The 26,544-nt window shown below is 34.7% G+C and overlaps 1 protein-coding gene across 1 annotated transcript in view; it reads left to right on the top strand.

Moving 5' to 3' along the window:
* Positions 1-26,544, top strand: part of LOC149081302 (RNA polymerase II-associated protein 1) — a 50,750-nt gene that overhangs the window by 10,116 nt on the left and 14,090 nt on the right. Inside the window, exons 9-22 of the mRNA XM_089238136.1 lie at positions 398-525; positions 689-790; positions 12,670-12,771; positions 13,219-13,386; positions 16,301-16,435; positions 18,033-18,167; positions 18,665-18,728; positions 19,709-19,815; positions 20,204-20,259; positions 21,623-21,724; positions 22,448-22,609; positions 23,625-23,739; positions 24,391-24,459; positions 26,340-26,446. Of these exons, the coding sequence (XP_089094262.1) occupies positions 398-525; positions 689-790; positions 12,670-12,771; positions 13,219-13,386; positions 16,301-16,435; positions 18,033-18,167; positions 18,665-18,728; positions 19,709-19,815; positions 20,204-20,259; positions 21,623-21,724; positions 22,448-22,609; positions 23,625-23,739; positions 24,391-24,459; positions 26,340-26,446 (1,552 nt within the window). The remainder of the gene's footprint in view (positions 1-397; positions 526-688; positions 791-12,669; positions 12,772-13,218; positions 13,387-16,300; positions 16,436-18,032; positions 18,168-18,664; positions 18,729-19,708; positions 19,816-20,203; positions 20,260-21,622; positions 21,725-22,447; positions 22,610-23,624; positions 23,740-24,390; positions 24,460-26,339; positions 26,447-26,544) is intronic.

Genomic DNA, 26,544 nt, shown 5'->3' with positions numbered 1-26,544 from the left:
AGAACACATTGCTACTGCAAGAAGTCCTCTACCAAGGGTTAGCTCATCAACTCCTCAACAAGATATATAAAAGGAGAAAAATATCAAATGATCAACAAATTTTCGTAGCTCCAGTCTCAGATCTCATTATTTACCTACAACTTACATACCATCAGAATATTAGAAGTACTGGTTATCCTGTAAACCTTAGAGTATAAGTAGGTTTTCTCTCACAATGTAATAGCAAATTATTTCATTCTTATGTTGAGTACGAATCTTTTGTTTTTCATAACCATAATATGCGAGAGAAAAACATGAAAGCTCATGAATTACATTTTATTTTGGAACTTAAATCGTTTATTGTTGGAGAGGATTATTATTCTTGCTTGCTTGCTTTACAGCTTGTAAAATTTTTCAGAGCTGCCAGTGGAGGAGCTTCCAATAAATCCAAATGAAACAGGTCAGTGGCTTCATATGAACAAAGTTGAAAAAGACAAGTTGAAGTGGATGACGTTACTACCAAACCCTAAACCAGTAGATGCGAAGGTATGATGACATTTTTTTTAGACCAAGACTTGTTTATTTTTATGCATGGCTATGAATTCGTTAGAAAGAGGTTTTTTTGTATTAATATTTATACAGACTTATTCTTATCTGTGTGCATGTGTATACATTATGATGATTTAATGATTAAATTAAATTATTTTAGTCTGGATATGCTGCACGGTTCGATTTTCAAGGGAAACTGTTATCAAGAGAAGAAGACATTCCTACTATTCAAGGGCTGCATCATCATTCTAATGAGCCAGAAGTGAGTATTTTCATTAAAAAGATTTTTGCATTTATGTGTATTGACTGTTATGTTCTTGTATGATCTAAACCAGGGATACACAACACTGTTAATTGGTGGGTCAGATGTGCTATATTATTACTGCTCACAGGCCAGGAACTGGTGTATATTTGAGGGTGGCCATATGTGACTGTTATTTTATGGGGTTGCTGAATACTATTGGCATCCTGACTATTTTATAAAAAATACCCCATTTTTCCTGTGTTTTCAGCAAAGCTTACTTGAATTTTTATTCTTTACTGAAATAAGGGAGTTTAGTTATTTTGATAACTTATAAATTGCATTATGTTATTCACAGTTAGTTATAGTCATATAAATATTCATCTCAGTCACAGTATTTGTCAAACTTTTTTTTTACATGAAACTTATCCAGTGCAATTTGCAGTAGTTTTCAATTCCCCTCCATTAGTTGTTTTATCAGTGATAAATGACCTTTGACAACTTTTTTGGCGATGATTAGCAATTCCCTGTATTTTCTGACAATAATGCTGATGTGCCATGTTTTTATCAAGGAAATATGGTCATTTGAAATACATGTGTTGTGTATTGATATTTTTCTACTACTAATAATAAACTGTACATGTGCCTGATAAATATTCCTGTGAGAAATGGTGTTGTGTGCCTAACATGAAGTTTGTTTCTGAGGAATGCTTTTCATGTGTTAAAATAGTGTTGCCTACTGCTTCTGAATTCGGAAGCATATAATTAGCAAGTTATTTTGTAATACTTTTATACTGGAACATCTTTTGCAGACTGGAGCATGCATCCCTGATCTTAATGTTAACGAGCTCATGTTTTTATTGTATATCGAGTGTGACCCTACTGCAACATTGATTCTAATCATCCCACTAATGTAAACATCCCAAAATGCCGTGATCGAATTTTATTCATAACCTTACGAATTTTGTGCTCCATAGATATTCATTGCGCTGTGTTTCTAAGTCAATAACCACAGGCCCGTGTAAATGACAAGTCCAAGGAAACAAAGATAAAACAGTTAATTAATCTTTAATTATTAGGCTACTATAAATAAGGGCATTAAATATACGATTTACAAATAGAAGCTAGGATAGTGCATTTACATAATTTCAATTTACATGGAGAGTGATAAATGGTTCGTAAAGTCGGAAGTGTGACTTACCCCAAATCCGGTGAAGATCAACTTCACTACGGCGTAGCTGCCCATCTCACACTTATCTTGTGGACTTCCACAACCTCTCTCTATCTCACTCACTCAGTCTCTCCCAATCTCTCTTTTAGTCTCTCTCTCTGTGTCCCTCAAACTTCATATATATATTTTTCTTTGGCTATCCGCCTACTCCTACCTATATTCCATCAACTTCATTTCATTCGCTAATTCCGATTTTCTTTCCTAAATTTTCTTTTCCGAACTTCTCTTCACTTTACATTATTGGATAACATTTTCCTATGGACATGCGTTTCATTGGCTACTGCTATCCCTTTGGTTCGGTTGACGTTCCTGTGGGAACTATTCCCGGAATTCACAAATCTCCTTTCACCTAATACCATCTGCTCTAACCCTGGACTTTCTCACGCTTTTACCTGTATACAAAATTCTGACCAGCTGCAAATATCATTGAAATATGAGCGCGGCCGCTGAATTTTATTACCATATTCTTCTTATACAACTTATACCGATTTCTTTCATAGTGTCCTGCACCCTTTATGCGATTCATTTCAGTCCCCATATTTATAGATCTGCTTATCGCTACTTTTTATACTACTTCTTCGATTCTGTATTCCTTACGTGCTACGCGCCAAATTTATAGGTTTCTTTCATGATCCATATTCTTTGGGACTCTAACTCCTAACACCTGGATAACACCTGGCTGGTATGGCTTTGAAATACATAATTTCAAAGTCCATCCTTTCATACCATTATTCCTCGAACGATACGATTATTTAACTTTGCTAATTCCTTTACAGTATAACATTCCTCCCCCTGACGCTAAAATTTGCTTACAGCAAATTTTAAAGCTTCAATCAACTTATGAGGATATGGGGTTGTAAAGAGGACTATAGTTACTGACTGTACTACCCTATTACTTGGGCTCTGCCAAAAACTGTTGGGGTAAGTCACCACTTCTTTTACAATATATTGAAACACGAAAAAAATATGAATAGTTATTGAACATAAACATTGTATAAAATTTCCTATATATAATAAACATGAACTCAAGCAATGATATCAATTTCACCATCAACTTAATAAAAGATGAGGTATGGTACATGGCATAAAATCTCCTATGCATTAGAGCCACTCTATGACAGTCCAACCGCAAACACTATACTTATTCATCTGCAAAGAGAACTTTTGGACTTAGTAGAAAATAGACAATCTCACATAAATAAAATTATCAAAAAAATATTTCTCCATCACCTGCATAAAATAGGGACATATTGACATTTTTTTTTTTTTTTCATTTGAAAATCATTTGGTGAAAATATCTGCATTCTCCTGAAATATATAAATATAAAATATAGCACGTGTTTGTTTCCATGAGTATAACCATATCATCGTTTACAAAATGATAACATAGTGGAACAAGTGAATACAAATAGGAAGATAGTTAACATAATGAGTAATAGGAATCGCATCCCTTGCGATATAAAAGATGTAGTAATATTTGTCCATGGTGCAAACCAATGACTCGGCGATACATGGTTCGCATAAAAGGCCAAAGTTGATAAGTTCGGGTGGAGAATTTCGAGGTTGGGATTCTCCAAACAGAAAGTTAGGGGTTGACATGTATGAACTGTCCTTCCATATAAACACAGTTTATCCGATATGCACCTGGTTTCTGCTTTGAACTGCACCACTTGTTTTTCTGGCGTAGTTCCCAAATGTAGAGTACTTGTCGCCACCGCGATGCGTTGAAAACTCACTGACACTGTCCCTTCGGCACACGAACTATAGGCGACAAAGGTCAATCGTGCTAAAGGGTTGCACGAGTAACAACCTTCTGCTGTAATTTCTTCCGTATGGAATTTCGGGCACACTGTACGTCGTTCCATCACGATGTGGTAATCTTCGAATGACAGATGCACATTGACAGGTTTGCTGAACAACAATTCAGACATTAGCTGTTCATTTTCGTCGATATAAAAATAGTGGTAACCGATAGTGCGTGGTAATGCTGAGACTTTATTCTCAATCATTCTGTGGAGAGCCGACGTCACCATGTGACAATGTAGCACTTCTTCATAAGCGCTACACTGTATACTGTTCTCATCGAAGATGAAAGAGTTCGTTAGCGAATTGTTAGCTTGGATTTGTCCAATAGCGTTGCCTTGAGGTACTCCTGCTGGAGCTGCATGTTCGATATACGCCTCCCTTTGTTTTCCTACTCGCATTATGAGTGAATGTTGCATTAACTGGGTTGGTTGGTCGTACGCGCCAAGAATATGAATTTTAACACCTTTTGTCGTGGACATGACATGATTTGTGACCGTCGCTTGAGATGACGCGTTCATGCTCTCTGTAATTTCCAAATCATAAAAACACGAGTATCCCGTGACGGCCCGTACTTCATAAGTCCTTAAATGATCAGGGACTAGGAAGGCTCTATAAAACAAACAACCTTGGGAGTCAATGATTGTGCATGTCGAGGAACCCGAGTCCATCGCTATACATCTATTTATTCCTGGGTATTGTTTAGACTCAGTCGTTTCCGCAACAAAACTTTTAGCTGGAACACAATGCTCGCCCCATCCACACATAGTGTTTTGAGGACACGCTACTTGGGCGACGGTTTTCAGTTCGGTAGGAAACGTGAAGTATTGTCTCTGGGTATTCCAATTACACTTGACCTTGTTCAATTTTATACTTAGAGAAAATATATTATTTTTGTTTTCATCTTGGAACCACAAACACTGAGTGAATTTCAAATTCTCGAGGGTAATCGTGGCGTGTGTGGTAAGTTTACAAGTGTCTTTGTCATGCACATTTTCACATTCGGTAATCGTTGAAGTCACTATTAAATGGTTATTGCATGTGGTGTCTAGCGAGCATACTACCGATAATAAAGCAAACAGCACCAACAGGGTCACGGTTTGGTTAGGCATTCCAATCCCGTTTAAAAATTGTTGCGTTTGATCAACGGAGTGACGTAACCGGCGACCGACATGGACCCCTCCAATCATTGTTAATCTCGCTGTACCTCTAATTATGCGATAGGTGTGGTACACCACGCTGAAAACCGATTTGATAATTGTGAGAACAGTCGTCAAAGCTGTTTTGAGATATATGACCATAATAGAAGTCATTAGTATACACAATGCATACACAGTATATTGTATGGTCGGTGGCAAACATCGTAAATGTTCAAAGGCCGCTACACAGAAAAGACATGGCAATTTCCGGCAAATGGTTCTACCATTGATACGTAATTCTTCTCTCATCGTTAATCCGCCCTGTTCAGCCACGAATATAAATTGAAGGAGTCCCGGAAATCTGAGGAAATTCTCGGGCACCACTGCTTGCTTAACGGAATTATTGAAGTGAACAATTTCTTCTAGTCCTTCCTTCCTTACTATTAAAACACCCGATGTAGAAACTCTAACTACAGGGTCATGAAATTCGATAAATTGTCCGTTATGATTAAAAATGGCTTCTTCTTGATCTAACAAAGCGCGGCGATGGCGCTTGTGCACACTATCATGATCTACACGTTGATCACAAAAGGTTAAGGAAATTATACGCGGATCTTCAATAACATTGAATCCATCTATGTGAAAAATAGTGGATTTGCCGTGTTTGATTTTACAAAAACACGTCGCTGGGCTTTTACACGTCATTTCTTGGCAATATTCGGCCGCCCCATTGCATGGTGTGCTAGTGGAGCATCCGCATGGGAAACCGTCTCTTGTACACTCGAAAATTTTAGTAGTTCCCGGAACCGTAAGATTCTGCTTCATTACGAATTGACGGGGTTGTATTAGTTTTTGTGCTGTGCGCGGAGACCATATATAGCTTTTCCACACACGTACACAATTTTGACATCGTTTGGTCACTGCACAACTAGTCGCGGGCAAGTGCGCATGCTGTGCCTTGGATAACACGTGTGAGCATCTTTGGATGGCATCCTTCATTTCACATATCTCAACATTGTGTCTCGCCATTGCGCTGCTGCTGGGGAAAACTAGGAATATAATCTAGAAAGAGAAAAGTTGCGGTGTTTTTTTTTTTTTTTTTTTGTACTGATTCTTAGTGATTAAGGAAAGTCACCTTCCTGTATACAAACCAGATTATATTAGATATCTCTCTCCATGAATATATTAAAGTTAAAATGGCAGCAAAATGTTACCATTTACTATTTTCTTATTAATTAATAGTAATGACATTCAATAGTTTCTGAGCTAGCGAATCTGCGATTCGGTCCAGAACAGTCTTTTCGGATTCTTGGTAATCACTTGGTTGTGATATCCAAGACATGAATTTTTCAGCCATGGTTGTATCATTTTCTACATGACTGTTACCGCTATTGGACGCATTAGAATTTTCTACGGAATTACTGTCCGTCTTTTGATCAATAATATTTAACTTCTGTACTCGACCATATTCATCCCGCGGTCGAAGATTATAATGGGACTCTTCTCTTATAGTTCCGGAACTTTCCCTTTCAATGGATTCTTGCTCACCCCCCATTTCATTTTCGTCTATAAAAGGAAGGTCATCCCAAGCAATAGAAAAATTCTGTGGGGAGACATTCGGTTCGGCGCCTGTGTTGTCCCCCTGGTCATCTGTAACTGGTATTGTGTTATTTTTTGGGTATTGGTATGAATAGAGAAACTCGGGGAGATCCAAAAAGGCATTGTCGTCATTGTTGCTTTCTGTAGCTTGCGGTATTTCCGTATTGTCGTCCTCAGTCGTTTCTTGTCCTTCGTCTGCGGAATTCTCATCATCTATTATTTCCGGGTAAGGTTCATAGGGTCTTTCTAATTGAATTTTCGTTAATCTGTCACTATGTACGCATTGACTAGGTTTCTCTGGTTTATAAATATGTTTTATACAAAATAGTACTGGTGATTTTTGTTCAACAATACGGTAAGGACCTGAAGATAATCTGCATAATTTACGATTAACTCCTTTCTTAAGTAAACCCGGATTATATAAATAAACCATATCACCTAATTTCAACTTTTTATCGAATGCGGTTTTCTCCCGATATTGCTCTTGCTGCTCAGCCGCTGCAAGCATACTTGTCCGCACAAATTCGTGCGCTTTTTGCAACTTCGGTAGCAATTGAAGAACATAATCTTCATGCGTATAGTAATTAAAAGTTTGGGGTTCTTTCAATAACTCCTCCGCTGTATTCATGTCTTTCCCAAAAAGGACAAAATATGGACTTTCTTTCAGTACCGCATGTACAGCGCTCCGGTAGGACATGAGAACATGGGGTAAAAGATCATCCCATTCATTTGATTCGTCTAAAAGGCATGATAAGGTATGCGTTAAGGTAGCGTGACACCTCTCATTAGAACTATTTGTTTGCGGATGTAACGCGGATGTTGAAAGTGGTTTTATTTTAAGCTTTTCCAGCATTGCTCGGAAAACTGACTTATGTAAGTTGGATCCCCTATCAGTGAGACAAAATTGCGGTCGGCCATAACGCGCAATTATTTCCGAATAAAATGTCCGTGCTAAAGTCTCTGACTTGGTGTCAGGTAACGCTACTGCTTCAATGAATTTACTAAAATTATCCATCATCACCAATATGTATCTATTACCATGCGAAGTTATGTGAAAAGGACCCATTATATCAACCGACACTAATTGAAATGGCTCCGTAGGGATAAAATTACGTTGTAATGAAGCCTTTTTACGTGGGTCATGACTACGCCTTTCTAAACAAATACGACAAGTATTGACATGAATTTGACAGTCTCTGTAATAGCCGGGCCAAAAATACTGACTCCTCAGGCGCTGAAAAGTTTTGTCAAATCCCATGTGACTGCTTAAATTGTCGTGTATTTCGGTTAATATTTCATTACGCAAAACTAGGGGTATTACAACCTGTTCGATATAATCATCCCTGATGGGACGAATATCTTTAGATGCATAATGACATAAAAGACCATTTTTCATGAAATAAGCGTCACCCATCTTTTTAACTGGTTCCGCGTTTTGCCCAGTTAACATGTCAATAATAGGTTTTAATTGAGCATCGCGTCTTTGCTGTTCACGGATTCGTTGTTCTAATGATGAGTGGCCGGTCGTTACAGTATTTATAGCACGGCTCAAACAATCTGGTGCTTGATTCGACTGTCCAGCAACGTGCTCGACTTGAAAATCATATTCGGCTAAATTCAAACACCACCTGGTTAAACGAGGGTTTTTTGTCTTAAGCGAAATTAGGTATTGGAGTGGTCGATGATCGCTCTTCACCCGAAATCGTCTCCCAATTAAATAGGGCCTAAAATAGTTTATCCCCTCCATGATAGCAAGTAATTCTTGCTCCACTGCTGGATAATTTTGTTCCGCAGGTTTAAATTTACGGGACATGTACGCTATGGGGTGATTACCTCCATCATACTCTTGATACAAACAACACCCAATTCCTATTTTGCTGGCATCCGCGGACATAATAAATTCCTTGGTAAAGTCGGGAAATGCCAGTACAGGTGGGTTTCGTAGCGCTTGCTGAAGATATTTAAAAGCTTCTTGCTGCCTTTGGCCCCATATAAAATTTACATTTTTCTTAGTTAATTCAGTAAGGGGTTTGGCAATGTCAGAGTAAAATGGTATGAACTTCTTAAAAAAATTACACATGCCCAGGAAACGTCGAACTTCCTTTACCGTCCGTGGTTGCGGAAATTCGTCGATAGCTTTAACATTATCCGTGTGGGGACGAATTCCATTTTGCGAAATTATATGACCTAAATATTTAATCTCGGTTTGAAAGAATTTACATTTCTTCGGTGCAAGCTTTAAATTGTACTTCTCGAGTAATTTAAATACTCTGACCAATTTCTGTAAATGTGACTCAAGATCCGGACTAGCAATTAATATATCGTCAATGAAACAATGTATATAATCATCATTTAATTCTGATAGAAGACTATTAGCCAATTTTTGGAAAGCCACAGCACTATTCTTCATCCCCATGGGTAAACAATTGAATTGGAAACAACCCTCCTCATTACGGAAGGAAACTAGGGGTCTATCCTCTTCGGCGAGTTCAAGCTGATAATATGCACTACAAAGATCCAGGCTGCTAAAATATTTGGCTCCCTTTAATTGTGCCAAAATGTCCTGGATTAAAGGTAATGCATACTCATCCGATTTGATTGCCTCATTTGTCCGTCTAAGATCGACAACCATGCGATACGTATTTTGTTCTCGTTTTCTCACCATGATTGTCGGTGCGGGGTGAGAACTGACACAAGGCTCAATTATTTTACTCTGCAACATGTCGTTAATTTGTTTCCTCATCTCTCCTCGTAAGTGATAAGGTGTCCGATATATCGGCGACTTTTTTATTTCCTGATCCGACCACGAGATTTTATATTTTCCAAGAGACGTGCGCCCAATTTCACTGATATCGCGGGCGAAAACATGGGCATAGCTCAAAAGCAAAGGGGTTAGTTTCTTTTTGATCCCTGGTGGCAAGTCACCTAAGTCAAAGTCCTGTTCTGATAATTTATTTAATTTCTTATTCTCCAGTGGTATTGGAGGTTCACCTATTTCGTCACACTCGATTACTGAAACTTTTCCCAGCTTCGTACCTTTACTTACATGTTTATGATGTTGTGACACATTGGCAATTAACACATTAATTTTCCCATGCTCATCGACCTTTCCCACTGAATGGGCCACCCATACCGAATTTGTCATATTTCTATTCCTTGGTGAAACTTCTACCTCATTTCCACATTGAAGTTGTGGAACCTTCACTGATATAATTTTAGACGATCGCGCCGGTAACCACAGTTTTTCGCTCAATGTGATATTTACACTACTACTGCCATTAGGAGTCGCACCTGGTGTACCTACTAATAAGGGGATATTCGTAGACTGATTACGCAAACATCCACTTCCTACATCCAAAATAAACTTTCCCGATTTTATAAAGTCAAAACCTAAAATGGCCTTATACTCTTTACTGAGCTCATAGTCGGAAACATATACTTTCTGATTAATTGTAAAAGATCCAACTTCTATAGGTACACTAAAACATGAATTATGGGGCAGTGTTTGTCCCGTGACACCACGAATTTCAATCTTATCATTTAGTATCTCTTGACATTGCGCATTATTTACAATTCTTTTCATGAGAATGGGGTCAATGACACTTATACAAGCCCCGGAATCCACGAGAGCGGGGAATTCGAGTGAACCCACTCGTACTATTATAATAGGTAGGTTATGGCCTAAAATTCCCGGTTGGTTAAGGAAGGATACGCAATTTTTGTGTAGTTGGCCTCCCCTACCCAAAAATTGTCACTGCCTCTCCGTTTGCTGACCGTTCCTGCTCTGACTTCTATAATTCCCTCTTCGGGAGGAAAAGTTTGCTCTATTCATTGGAGTCGACCTCCTCGGAAAAACGCTGACATTCGGACAATGTCGAATGAAGTGTGCGCTTGATCCACATTGAAAACAGGCGCGGTTGCCTTGTTGGGGCGCTCTAGCTAAAGGCCGTGGTGGGTCATTGTATCGTTGGGAAAAGTTACGAGTGTGGGATTGTTGATTATGAATGGGAACGAAGCTGCTCCTATTGTGAGACCCTTTTACCTCTCTCATCTCCTTGGAGAGTTCCTCAAGTTTAGTACGCTGTTGTACCGACTCATTCATAATTTCGGCCATCATTGATTGCAAAGATGCGAAATCGAAATTTGACTGCGGCTGTTGACTCGAGGCTACATTAACGGTCCCGAATGAACGGCAAAGACCTTCATTATTTTCTATTAACGTGGCGATTTTAATCGCCGTTGCTAGATCTTGGGGATCCTGGTTTAACACACTTTTTTGAATTCGGGGATTAAGTCCCGCTAGAAATTGGGATAATTTTGTGCGGTCGGCGAGACGCTCCACTTCCGGGCTAGAAAAATTTGCCCCTTCAAGGAAACCGAAAGCCGCATTCTTGATTCGTGAAGCGAATTCTTTGACGTTCTCATTTGCCTTCTGTTTACAACCCGTGAAATTTTGCAAATGATATGTTAAGGGAAATTCGTTGTGGAAAAACTTCAAAAATTCAGTTTTGAAACGTTCATAATTTGTTTCCGATCTCAGTTCCGGACTGGTGGCAACAAATTCGGCAGCGCGTCCTTTCAATTTTGATTTCAGGACAATTAATTTTTCATTATCCTGCCAGTCTGCTAATTTTGCGGTATCCTCTAGGGATTCAATGAAATATTCGGCCGAAAACGACGGTTCTGAACCGGAAAAATTTGCGATTAGCCCTAAATAGCCAGTGATTGTGTTAACCTTTACTTGGGGTGCTTCACCCGATGAATGCACCACACTACTACCACCGTGATTAGGCATTGTAATTTACCGCTTATGAAAAGTTATTGAATATTAATATGAAATTACGTTATATATTAATGCAACCTTGGACTCACATTGACACGGTACTGGTCTGAGGCACCATTGTTAACGAGCTCATGTTTTTATTGTATATCGAGTGTGACCCTACTGCAACATTGATTCTAATCATCCCACTAATGTAAACATCCCAAAATGCCGTGATCGAATTTTATTCATAACCTTACGAATTTTGTGCTCCATAGATATTCATTGCGCTGTGTTTCTAAGTCAATAACCACAGGCCCGTGTAAATGACAAGTCCAAGGAAACAAAGATAAAACAGTTAATTAATCTTTAATTATTAGGCTACTATAAATAAGGGCATTAAATATACGATTTACAAATAGAAGCTAGGATAGTGCATTTACATAATTTCAATTTACATGGAGAGTGATAAATGGTTCGTAAAGTCGGAAGTGTGACTTACCCCAAATCCGGTGAAGATCAACTTCACTACGGCGTAGCTGCCCATCTCACACTTATCTTGTGGACTTCCACAACCTCTCTCTATCTCACTCACTCAGTCTCTCCCAATCTCTCTTTTAGTCTCTCTCTCTGTGTCCCTCAAACTTCATATATATATTTTTCTTTGGCTATCCGCCTACTCCTACCTATATTCCATCAACTTCATTTCATTCGCTAATTCCGATTTTCTTTCCTAAATTTTCTTTTCCGAACTTCTCTTCACTTTACATTATTGGATAACATTTTCCTATGGACATGCGTTTCATTGGCTACTGCTATCCCTTTGGTTCGGTTGACGTTCCTGTGGGAACTATTCCCGGAATTCACAAATCTCCTTTCACCTAATACCATCTGCTCTAACCCTGGACTTTCTCACGCTTTTACCTGTATACAAAATTCTGACCAGCTGCAAATATCATTGAAATATGAGCGCGGCCGCTGAATTTTATTACCATATTCTTCTTATACAACTTATACCGATTTCTTTCATAGTGTCCTGCACCCTTTATGCGATTCATTTCAGTCCCCATATTTATAGATCTGCTTATCGCTACTTTTTATACTACTTCTTCGATTCTGTATTCCTTACGTGCTACGCGCCAAATTTATAGGTTTCTTTCATGATCCATATTCTTTGGGACTCTAACTCCTAACACCTGGATAACACCTGGCTGGTATGGCTTTGAAATACATAATTTCAAAGTCCATCCTTTCATACCATTATTCCTCGAACGATACGATTATTTAACTTTGCTAATTCCTTTACAGTATAACATTAACTTGTTATTATTAACTTATCTTATTACTTAATTTATTTTTCCCTAAGGTACCTGGATACAATGTAGAGGAGCTATTTCTTCTTGCTCGCAGTTCATTTCAGTCCCAAAGAATCACAGCACTTGAGACATTATCTCATATTCTAGAAAATGTAAGTATGAGTAAGTAAAAAGCTAATATATTGTTAGGTTGATTCTCGTTCAGTATAATTTGAGAAAAAAAAGTCACATATTTTATGTGTTGAAATTTTGTTTTCTTGTTTCGCTTTCAGTCAATCATGAGTGATTTATTTAAACAGTTTTTTTAGCACTACAATCTTCAGAGCCTCGTGCTTAAGATTCTAGTTTAAGGAGAAGCTTGATTGCTTGTAGCTATTGATAATTGAAATAAAAATATAAAAATATGATCATGCTAATTTCAAGTTTTACAGCTAGATCTGTTGAAAATCCTTTTTCCCCCTGAATGTAGATCACAGTCCAATATTCTGGAAATCTTATGTATTGTGATTTCATTTTCTAATAATTTATAATGGTATTACTCTATGAATTGTTATACCACGAATTATTATATTAGTCATTTTTTTAATTTCAAACAAAAGTACTGGAATGGATGCTTTGATGAATGCTTTGAAGCACCCTTGTTGTCAACGTTGCTTCAGTCTGGTTTGGTGCCACTGTTGAGGTGGGCTCTTGATGACACTACTGTACCATCAGTCGCTGCAGCTCTGCTTGCCATGCATCGACTATTAGTCAGCGGTTCGGATGAGGTGAGTCTTTATCTAATGTTGTTTCTGTACCCTTTTCCTGAATTGCTTTTGAAACTGAAAGTAGAAAATCTCATCTTAAGATAATTATTATGCCTATTGAAATGGTTCTGGTTTATTTGATTTAATGTTGTGAAAATGTCATTTTCCTTGCTATTTAGTTTATTACTTGAAACTATGGTGGGTTTTTTTATCTGAGGAAATTTTAGTAATTATCCATTTAAACACGTTTTAAGCATTGATCAAGCTTGCTTTGTTAACCCTTTCAATACTAACAGTACTTTGAGGTGCCGATAACGTTTCAACCCCTTTAACATCCCTTACATACGTTATTGAGTGTTTGTATTTTGATCTGTAAAGACTATAACTACTTTACGAGTACCAGATGACAGTAGAAATGTGGAACTATTGGTATTTTAAATATGTTAGTTAATAAAATTCAGTTAGATGTATTGCTCCTGTATAAGTGTTTACTGCATCAAACTTTTGTGTAATACAGTAAAATACTGCTTTTAAAAATGTTCCCTAACAAATGTATGAAACAAATTATGGTTTTTATTGTGGTAAACCAAATAAATATTCATTATTATGTATAATTGAACTCATTTGAATTTTTTTGTTTTGTTTTATTTATTGCAAGCATATAATGCTGAATAATACGATTGAATAATCGACGTTTGCATGTACCCAAAATTTCAAAACGAACACAGCTATACGCGTTTCGGAACTGACGCGTTTGTTTTGGAATTTTGGATACACGCAAACGTCGATTATTCAATAGTATTATCAAACCCAAAAGGTATTTTATTTCCATATAATGCTGACAAAACTTTGAGGTACCAGGTTAATTAAGTACCAAAATCATTGTGTACTAAATAATTTTTTGTTTTTAGGTCTTAATTAAAATGACCTACCAAACATTTTTCATGATAATTATTTCATTCTACAATTTCGGGCATTTGGCTACATTCTGCTACGGAAATGATGAAATTCTTCAATTCTGTGCTTTCTTGTGCCAAAAACAAAATTTTCCCTGAAGAAACTTTGAAGTAGCATCACAATAGAAGCTGACTTTCCGATAACATCATTTGTCCTCCCCGCAATTTATTTCTTGGGGCCACAAATGGAATTAGCTTGAGGCCCTCTCCCCAGGATTTGGCACTCAGGCTTCCAACAACGTATAAAATGAGGTCAAACTATGTGAATTGCACTCATTTGCATAACAACATAAAACCTTCAATTGCTGTTTTCAGCTATTTTTTACGAAAAAAGGTTGACTCCTTTGATTTATGTGTTCCTTACTTATCTTTTAAATTGCGTCGATTTTCCCTGACTGGCTATATTTGACAAGACATTCGTGTATCCTTTAACAGAACAGAAAAGTTTGGGAAAGAATGTATTATTGCACTGGAAAAACAGCAATGACAAATCCATCTTCACTATCAGGAGTTGCGATGCAAAAGCAGTCAGTAAATTGAGGGTGTTTACGATCATGGAAAAGTGACGAAATCCCAGAAAAGTAATATAATGGGAAAAAAGGTCGCAAAATAAATAAAAAATAAGGAGTGAAAACAGATGTATTCGGATTGAATTTTTGTGAAAATGGAATCATTCTATTAATTTTCTAATACTTTAATCATTATTTTCTATAGTTTTTATTTCTATTGTTTAAATTAAAAATAATTCAAGTCTATAATTTTTAATCACTATTAAATTTCTTAGAATTTCTAATAAATATTCTAAGAATGGCCCAGCAAAAGAAGTCATCTCAAAGTATGGTGAATCAAACTGAGGTAATGATCAAGAGTGAACTCAAAAAGAAACACTTATCATTTCAAATATGAAATGGGTAAATTCTGGTAAAAGAAGCAAGATCAAACGTTCAAAAATGCTTGAAACTGAGGAGTACAAACGCACAACTTGCATCAGTGGCAAAAACCAAAAAAATAATTACTTTTCTAATGAGTGTTTCAAATCTCTCCTGTAATGGTTTTTTTTTAAATTAATAATTACAGAGTCTACAAGCTAAATCTAAAAACACTCATTTTTAAATAATTTTTGAAATCTGAAGTACCATGTTAAAATGTCTCTATATTAAATGCCTCTAATTTGTTAATATTGCAGAGAATGTAAAAATATAAATATCAAGACGTCTCTCAAAATTTTTTTTATGATTTAAAAATTGAAAAAATAAATAAATTATTTCTCTTAGAGGAAATCTCTGTATTTTGTGGCTTGGGGGAGTCACTCCCTTCTTTTGAGCTGAGATAACACTGTTTTTTAAAGTAAAAAGTAATCCTGTGTTCGCTACTGCATATATGTATACAAAAATTATTGTATTTTATTTAAAGTGTATTTTATTTACTTCCAAAATTTTAAAGTACTACAAAACTGATAAATGCTGCTACAGAAAATTTTCATTTTTCACCCCTGCACCTGGAATTTCTCATCATGGTCCCTTCAACTTTATGACCGAGATAGTTCTTTGCTAAATTTTCATATTGAAGTTGAAAAGTTTTACAGTTTGATCTCAGTTTTAAAAAGTCAAGTATAAATAACTATATCTGTAAAAATATAAAATAAAAATGAATGAAAAATAATGTAAAATTTGTTTTGCATTTCTAATGTGAGCCGTTCTCCCATTTGAAAAAGTCTCTCCAAAGAGAGCAACAGACCTTCAACCTGACACATAGCTTGAAAATTCAGGCACTTGCCATTTTCACTTCAAAATATAGAGAAAAGGTGACAGCACCATTAGAACATGAAACAATCATAATTCTCATAGCATGAATATGTTGTGGCCACAAATACACTCAAACCCCTCATTCTGACATGTATCAATTTGTCTGTAGCGGGGTACATGTATGATTAAGTAGGTTATCAATTTTTCATTTTTTTCTTTTTGATTTTTTCAAAGATGAGTTTGGATTGGACATTTTGTTGGCCCAATGGCTGGATTTCACCATTCCTGACAGCAAAAGATGAAGAAGCAAGCAATGTCAATGCTGATGAGCTCACTGATGCAGCTCTAATTAAGTTAGATGTCATAAAGGTGATTAGAAATAGTTACTTAATAGTATTGATTTTCAATTGATTGTGGCAGTTTTTAAATTTTGAATGTCTTAGCTTTATGTAAATTAATATTTTGGACATTTTCTGTTCTTTCTTTTGTATGAAAGATAAAAAGAAATTTTAATTGTCAGTTTTTAACTCAACATTAGTATAAAGGCATTCGTGGAAAATGTGTGTCGAGTGAATTTTGAGAAGTTCTCTAAATAATGATATTCACATGTAATTTTCATTTATCTTTGCCACATAATTTTGTGTATGATTACTTTCAAAATTAGTACTTTTTTATGATTTTGGATTTGTATTTCATAAGTTTTTCGTTCAGTAATCAGTTAATACATTCTTTTTCATTAAAGTTGTGTTTAAGTGTCTGGAAAACTATCAGGACTTGATTACACCAAGTAAAAAACTTTTTTTTAAATGTAGGAGGATAAGGGATAGGAAAATCATTTTATGCTGTAAAACCTTGATAAAGAAGCCGTCACTTGCGTTATTGAGAAATGAGACGGATTAAGCGGAGTGTCGTCAGTTTCAATGTGCAATACTGCAAAAATCATATAAATTTAAATTAATATAACATTTATTAAAATATGAATAAAAATTACAATATTAACAAAATTTACAGATTACAAAAGAAAAAAGAAACAAAATTTCTCTACCCTTTTAGAGCTTTCAGTATTTTACTTACTATTGCAAAATACATTTTTGCACTTATGATTTATACCAGTAATTTTTAATTTAGACTACTGTGAGAAACTGTTAGAATTTCAACAGAACTATTACTCATTAATTTTACACGACATTTAATTTCAGTTCTTTGAATTCTTTATCAGTAGTTCATGGTACAAATACAAGTTAATCTCGAACACAGGGATCAAATTTTTACTTGAGGGGTTCTTTGGCTAGGCAAAGAAGATATCAAAAAGTCACAACTTGAGAAAGAAATGTCTGGGTTTTCAACAAAGATATTGTTTTTTACATTTGAAGCTCCCAAATTTGTGAGGGCTCATGCAAAAATCCAGTCTAGCTCGAACAGCCCCCTAACATTTCAAAAACTTTTGTTTTTTTAGTAGGCAAATTTTCTCACTAAAAAAGTTCATTAATGTATTCCTCAATGCAATTTTTGTGACTTTACTGTTTTGTTTCTGTGCGTAAGGCTTTTATGGGTCACTTTTGAACAAATAGCAATGCCTTTTTGAAGCTCTTTCTTCAAAGGGAGTCATAGAAATCACCTGTTCTTCTCTCTCAAACTTTTCCATAGTGATGAGTTAACCAAAATTAGCAACGAGTAAACGAGGATTTTACAGCATTGTTATCTATGAAAGCTGAACTGGACTAAAGAAAAATGATGGCTTAACCATAGTGACGACTTATTAGGGTTAGATGACTTACTGAGGTTTTACTGTATATTGTGAACATCAACAACAGTGCATATTGCTCATTTTGATCTAGAGATCAAAAACCTTATATGATGTGACTGGGTTTATATTTGAGCTTATTAGTATCAGTTTTTTAATACAGTAAGAATGGTATGCTGTCATCAAATTAATGATTTTTTAATCAGAAACATGATTTCTTAGGGCTTACTTCGAATGGACATTCTGCCTCGATTCAAGTACATTTTGAGAGTCATGTGCCCACCAACATCAGTTTGTCAGATACTTGTTGAGATTTGCATCCGTATAGCTAGGCATTCTTATGAGTCTGCCAAGAAGGTAAATGATGTGTGTGTTGTTCAAATGGTAGATAATTTTCTTACGTTAAAATTGATTTTGTATATTTGAAATTTTCAATTGTGTCATCTTTGTGTAAAAAAAAATATGGGCATTTTCAGTTATTTTTTTCTTTTGAATTTCTTGAATACATTTTTCTAAATGAAAGTGTTGAAAAACTGTTGCTGTAAGAAATATTGTCTGATTAATAATTAATTTTGAGATACCTTATCATAAATTTTTATTAAATATTAAATGTGTTTTAATTACTTAAAAATTATTGATTTCGTAACTTGTATGTTGTCCAAAAAAATATGTTTTTCAGATTTAATCTGATATTTTTATATTCTATCTATTCTTGAATTTGAATTTTTATAAAAATATTCTACTCATAAAATTTCAGTATGACTAAGCAAACAATGGAAAATCTGCATTAGTTGAAGCTTCAAATCCTAATATTAAAAATTCATGATTTATACATGTCGTTTTTTTCCCTCTAGATAATGGAATTTCCGGGATTAGTGGAAGCAGTTTTTCTGAAATTTCTACCAGTTCAGTGGAACTGTGAGTAATAAGTATCATCATGAATCTCTGTTATTTTCTTATATTTATTCTTCTATTATGTTTACAAATCTGTAAATGCCATCATTGTCTAATCAGGGTTAGGCTGGATCTGTCTGAGAAAAGCAGAACCTCTGAAGCTTGAAACTTTTTTTCTTGAATAATTTCTGTAGCTTATTGTATGAGCCGCTGTGCTGTTCTGTGGTAATAGTGACAGACTTGTATTGTGAGAATCCAGAATCGAACCCCACCGGGGGTTGGCTAAAGTGAATTTTTTTTGGTTCTCAACTTTGAGGCGGGAGAGTGAGCTGATCTTGTTAAAAATGTCTCACCACAGAAAGCAACAGACCTACAACGATACTAATGTTCAATCATTGTACTTCACTTTAAATTTAAAAAATAGATGGCAGTAATGAACGATTCATGCAAAACGCTAGATGTGCATTCCAATTATTAGGTGTGTATAGTCCTCCTACCACGAGAAGAGATTTGGCTATGGCACGTCATGTCACGTCAAACGATTCTATTTCATTCTAGAAGGACAATAGCAACTTATTCTGTAATAAGTTACCCCATGGTAATAGACTGGATGCTCAGTTTGAAAGAAAGAAAAATTTATCATATGAATTACACGTTTCTGAAATTGTCATACAGTGGAACTTTGGTTTATAAGCATTATTTGTTCTGTAAATATGCTCGTAATCCATTTCAGTCAACTATCAAAACTTTTGAGACAAATCAAGACAAATCTTTTCTTCCAGTGCATTTTAATGTATGAAATGTAATGAAAAATTTTCATTATGTATGAAATGTAGTTAAATTTAATACATTCAATGGTGATACAATTTATTTGATATTATTGTTACAATATTCGCATAAAATATTTTTAAATTTCTTGTATATCTTACTAGTTTACTTCTGAACAGTTGTACTATTGAAAGGTGAATTTATTCATATTTTTATTTTGATATTTTGCCTGACAGGTAACTATCAAAGTACAAACACTGCTGACTATTATTGTCCGATGCCACCAGCTCTGAAATTGATGAGAATTATAGCTTCAGCTGACAGAGACCTAGCATTAGCATTTGTATGTATAATTTATTTTCTTATTAGGTGAAAATTATTTTATATTAAGGTGAATAACAATTTTGGAATTTTTGTCCCTGCTTAGAAAAATCTACTTTGTAGCTTGAGTTTTGATAATATGAAAACTAAGTGAATTAGCATAACACTTTTTCAAAGTCTGCAGATTCGCTTGAAATTCTGATGTTAAGACATGGGTGCACAAAAATTCTTTCTTCCAGTTTAGGTTTTGCCCAGAGTTACTCTTGCTGGCTGTATAAGCATTGAATTACTCCTTCATGGACCAGATATGAATGAAAAATACAGATGGAATTATTATGCTCATACTTGTTTTGATTGGTGCAGAGTTCTGTTATTTTACAGTGGTTAAATTAATATTTCTTTTTTCATAGGTAAAATGTCATCATTTAGGGGAATCTTTAAAATGCTACCTCACTATTGATCCTAGGTAAATCTTTATTTAAATTTCATTTCAGAAATTTTTGTCTTACCTTTAATGCATCAGTATTTATTTTTGTAAAATATAATCATAAAATTTTCGAAACATAAAAATACAAACAGAATGCATATATAAACTTTCAGTTGGTAGTATGTACAATTCTTGAACATGAACTTATATATACGTACTAAGACATTGGTTTTTCAATACAGTAAAACTCGGTTGTAATGACATCAACGATTCAGCAAAATTTTGTCGTTATAACAAAATTTGTTATTCAATTTTGTCATGCTGTTGTTGCAACTTTTTATTTCTTTTTTTCTTTCAACTGAGTTTTTTTTCAATACAGTCAAACAGTTGTAATGACATATGTTGATACAACTGAGTTTGAGGTTTTTCAAGAACCTTATGTAAAATGTAATCTGATACAATCAAATAGTGTGCATGAAGTTGTTTTATTATGATTACCATATTTGATCAGGAAAAATACGGGAAATTGGGATTCTTGCTAAAAATGTTGCCAATTGTCAGCGATATTACCAATTATTCCTTATACATAACTTTCAGTGAGAAATCGAGTGTTACAGCAAGTCTGCAGTGGTTTAAAGTGTATTTCATGGAGAAAAAATGAAAACACTGCAAATATGTGTGATTAATATTCATAGTCATAATTACCATAATATAATTTATAAATTGCGCAAATTATTATTTATTCCAGATTTAAGTAAAGCTTGTGAATTAAAGTTAGCTTCATTGAAACAGGGGGGGGGGGGTAAAGTGGAAAATTACAAAATGTTCTGTACATGTGCCATATTATCACCCTGATTATGATGAATAGTATGGAAAAACAGCAAAAAATGGGTCGTTATATCCAAGGTTGTTGCATTTTAATTGATGTTATAAGCAAGGTTCATTAACATAATTTTTTATGAGTATCAATTGGAACCTCCAATTATTGACGTTATAACTGAGGCGTCATTACAACCAAGGTCATTGTAACTGAGTTCAACTGTAATTTACTTCCACAGCTCCTTTGTCTTGTGATAATATATGCCTGTGGTGCACTCATAAAAATAGTAATTGCATAAATTGAAGGAACTCTGTTTCCTTCTAACCACAGTATAAAACAATTGAAAAGTATATCAATGCTCATGTGTGTGTGTGGAACCTAATTGGGAAGCATTATTCACAGTAGCCACTGTGTGCTGAGATATTGATATATATATCTACAACTGGATAGTTGTATGTTTTCAGATAATTTAATGAATTCAAATTTGATTCTTTAATTCCTTATGTAACAATTCTTTTGCTTTAGAAATTTATACATTTGTGATCCAAATTTGTACAATCTGTACATTCTTAAACTTTTCAGTGATAAAAAATTGCCTCCTGTAGAAGTACAGAAACTGATGATTGAAAGCCTTCGCATGTGGCATGTGTTACTTAATTATGGTTTTTGTGCAGATATATATTTGTAAGTTCTTTTTATTTCTTTTTTATGTAGTGAGTATTTGAGAAATAGAAACTATTGAAGTATGAAAGCTGAATAAAAAGGGATATTTCAGGTGCTTAACATGCAAGTTGTTTCAGTTATAACTTTTGGCATAATCACTATCAGCATTTTTCATGTCTTAAAATTTATGCAAATTCCGCAGATTATCACATCATAGCATTTAAAAGTAAATATCAGGAAACAGCATTTTTAATGTTGATGAGGAATGTATTGCAGAGTTGTGAAACTATTAAAAAATGTATACAGTGAAATCTGTCTAAGATGGACACTGTATGAGATAGAAACCTGTCTTGAACAGAATATAATCCCATTCAATGGTTAGTGCTATCATGCGCATCCTTATAAAACAGAAAACTGTCTAAAATGGAATAATATTGTTTCGTACAAGTTTCACTGCATATTTAATGAATATTTGAAATGCCCTTTATAAATTCTTTATAATTAAATATAGTTGACACTTGTTTTTATAAACCTGTGTGGATGTGAAAAATAGTTCATAAAATCAAATGTTTGTAAATGGGAAAGACATTCAAAGGTATGATGTTATTTGGGATCAGAAGATTAGTTCATAAAAACGTGCAGTTCATAAAATCGAGCGTCAACTGTATAATACATCCATTAATGCAATATAATTTGAAATAACTTGTAAATCATGAGATGCTGATTTTTAGTGATTTTTTTTAGAGATCTGTTCCCACTCCTCTTGAAGCATTTCCAATTTTGTCAGTCTCTGAGCATTAGCAATAATCCAGATGACAATATTCACAATTACCAATATGCTGCACATTTTTTGAGAACAATGACAGCTGTTGTTTCGATGGTAGGAATCGAGTTGTCCTACTCAGGGTAAGTATATTTTGTTATTACTCTGTTGTACGAGAGTTTAATGGGAAGTGGGAATTAAAAAATTTTAAGTGCTGTGAAACCTCACTATACAACGATACTTGATATAATGATATATCCCGCTACAATGATATTTTTTTCAAGGCTTGCTTGGGAATGCCTGTTAAATTACCAGCTTTCGATATAACGATCATCCCTTTACAGCGATATTTTTTCTTGGTCCTGAGAGTATCATCATATCAAGTTTTTACTGTAAATGCAATCCTTGTTTAGCATGTATGACTTCCACTGATAGCGGGAATGCAACAAGAGCGACGTGAACCTAAGATGGGTGATGTGTATGCAAGATGGGTGTCATGAGCATAACATTTCAATATTAACATGCTTAGTGTGGACTCCAGGGGTGGGGGGCAGATATCCTCTTCCTTGATGTCATTCCAAACGTCCTAAGTTTTGAAAAATTTGGCCCTTTTCAGCTCTTTCCATAATTATTTTCTTTTTTTTTCACTTTGAAACAACATGATATATCTTCATCGACATGAGTGTTTTGGGGTTTTTTTTTCCATTGACCAATAGTCATCAAAATTCCCAGAATTTGTTTTTTGTGGTTTTATTTTAGTCGGGAAAAACCTTTCTTATCGGTCAGAATAGTGGCACCATCTGTTCTGAAAATTAGAGAAATTGATATTACTAAGGGTCTGCACCAGGCATCCTCCTTTTTCAGTTTTCGAATATGGTAACCCTATGGGGGGTCTTGAAATCTTATGTAAACAGTGACCTTCTTCTTGTTTTGTGTGTGAAGTGTGCAAAATTTCATAAAGATCAGAATAAAACTGTAGATTTGTATGAATTTTATATACACACACATACTCTTCTTTATATATATAGAGAGATGTACAATGTTTACAGCATAGAAATAACAACCATGCTTTTATTCTTTCATAATGCCAATTTTTTTTTATGACAATTATTGAGATCATTAAAATTTTGACTTTTTCTTTCCTTTATTTCTCATTAGTAGTGGCTCCGATACTATTACACTGTCATATGATGATGTTGCACCTCTCCTTGGTCTAGCAGAGGCATGTCTGAGCAAATGGCTTTGGGAATTTGCCAATAGTGGGTCTAATCAGGTAATTTATTATATTTTAATATACAGTGTACTCTCAATAATCTTGTGGTGCGCTAGTCTGACCCAGCCAGAAATCCTGTGTTTTTAGGCTGGTTTTATTTGAGGATAAAAAAGGAAAACATTTCACTGCATGTGTGTGTGCACTGAAGTTTATATTATTTAAGTGAGCTTTCTCAATTAACTTTCAGTAATCTAACGATTTCTGTAATCCAGCACATCCTGGTCTGATATGTGCCAGATTAGCAAATCTAAAGCACTAATGGATGTACAGTTGAATTTCGTTATAATATACTCCAAAAGACCAGAGAAATCACTTCATTACTACAAAATTTTGTTACAAAAGATTTATAGATTTTTACATTGTTCTTATGTTGACATATCTGAGGGATTAGAAATTTTTTTGTTAAAACAAGATTTTTGCTATAACTGTATTCGTTAAAACATGATTCAGCTGTATTCGAGACTCGACTTGCTTTTTCCTATCTGAAATTTCTTTTTTATATCAAATTTCTGATGTACTGTATTTTAATTATTAATAAGAGAATTTTTGTATTTTATCAACATTTTCCTTTTCAATGAAAGATAATCAAATCTTTTCATGTTCTTCATATTAAATTCATATGATTCATGTTCTCATAATTTTCTTTCTCAGAGTGGTAGAATACTACTTGCAAGTTGTTTCGATTTTGTTTCGTCATGTTTCAAGAAAATTTCTACCCTGGTAAGACTTGCATATATTGTTCGTATCATTGTGCATATGATTGACCTGATGGAAAATTTTTCTTTCACAACTCTTGATTTGACTACATAAAACCAGATAATGTACAGTACAGTAAAATCTCCTCTAATGCTCACCTCTGTAGAATGGTAATCTCCAAACAACAGCTGCATTTTTTTGGGACCGAATGTGTTTCATAAATTTAACATTACAGTTAACCTCTGAACAACAGCCATTTTGGACATGGAGTTGGGAAAGAAAGTGCACATATCACTATGAGAAAAATAATTTCAATCTGATTTTCAGGGGAGTTCCCCCCTCCACTCCAAACTCTATGGGGGAAAAAATATGTATGCTTTCTTTTCCTGGGTATAAATGCTAGATGGGTACATTGACTGTACTGGAGAGGGAAAAAGGGCCACTTAAGTGATCTGTAGTTGTGTGACCTGTAGTACATTTAAAGATCACTTAAGTGATCTGAAAATATGCTACGGATCACTTCATTGAAATGGGAATGTGCCGCAAGTCACTTAAGTGATCTATAAATGTGCTGCAAGTCGCTTAAGTGATTTGTAAATGTGCTACAGGTACCTGAAGTGATCTGTAAAAATGTGCCACTTAGTTTGTTCCTACAAAATTAGGTTTGAGATCACAGACCACTTCAGATAACTCTAGGGGGCCACATTTGTCCCGCACATCATGGGTTGAGCGTGCATGGTCAGTTGATTGTGGATAGGAACAAAGAATTATTTGGGAGGTTGCTAGTACACCATCATGGTCCATATCAGTGTTTCTCTTCAAGTTGTTTCTGTTGGGTTCCTCCTCAGCACTGCAAGCCTAAATTTTAGGATGCCAAAATAGCACTGTAGATCGATTAGCCAATTATTATAATATAATCATTTTAATCCCATATAATTATTGTAATAAATTACAGAATCGATTACCATTTTCTGTGCTATATAAATTGCAGATTTTAGGTTTTTTTTCAGAAATAAAATGACCAATCGCAATAATGACTACTTTCCAATAGTGGCCACATATCCTCAGTCCTGTTAGTGGCAGGTTTCACTATATATAACATTCTGTGTTGTGTAGTTCAAGTCCAGGTTTTGAGATATAACACATTATTACGTTTTTGTTTGATTGTAATCAACAATCATGTGCCTACATTCCCCACTCTTTTAATACAGGAAAATAAATAAATAATCTTTAGATGAGCAGGGGTTGTAACAAAAATATCCTTTGTCTTAAGTGGTGCTAATGCTTCCCTGAGGTGAGTGATGAATAGTTGAACAATGGGATAAACACGTTCTGTTCTATCACAGGAAACAGGATAAGAGCGTGAAGAGACTTTTTTGAACAAAACAGTTACTCAAATTATGGTTAAGTGATAGAATGAAAAATTATCTGTCTAGTTGTATGGCAAGAAATCAGATTTATGCCAGCTCTTATGCACAGCTACCTATGTTAATTTATTAATAGATGAAAATGTAAAAATTAAAAAAAAAACAAAGTGTGCCAATATTCAGAAAGTCATTTCAAGAACTTGAAAATCTCAAACTTGAGACTGTTCTCTACCACTGATTCAAACAAGTTCATTAAAAAAATTTCATAATTATATGAGCCAATTTTAAAGGCATTGTTTGTTATTGCATTTCAGCTATAAATGACATAGTTTAGTATAGACTTCAGGATGTGTGAACAAAAAAATCGGCTTTCTTTAGGGATTTGCAATAATGAGATTTCATTGTATTAAAATAATACTTACAAATATATTATATCACAGACCATAATCAGCATACCTTTTCATGAAAAATTACATTAGAAATGTTCTGATCTTAAATGAAGTTAAATAATACCATATGTTTTGTTTCCTGTTCCAGCCAATGCAATTATCTTCTATTCAACACTCTGTTGAAAAAATGTTGTCATCATATCTTCATCCATTTTTGACATCTCAGAGTTTTGATTCCTGTTTATCTCATCTAAGGTGAGTTTAATGCATATAAAAAGTGCCTCTATATAAAAGAGTGCTCATATTATTACATAATGTGAACAAATGTTCATTTTGCTATTTAATTGCATGAA

This window comes from Pholcus phalangioides, unplaced genomic scaffold, assembly GCF_987345545.1.
Source record: "Pholcus phalangioides strain wild (caught in Gottingen) unplaced genomic scaffold, Ppha-v1.0 ptg000010l_1, whole genome shotgun sequence".
Classification (NCBI taxonomy): Eukaryota; Metazoa; Arthropoda; class Arachnida; order Araneae; family Pholcidae; genus Pholcus; species Pholcus phalangioides.
This window is presented reverse-complemented; position numbering and strand designations above follow the sequence as displayed.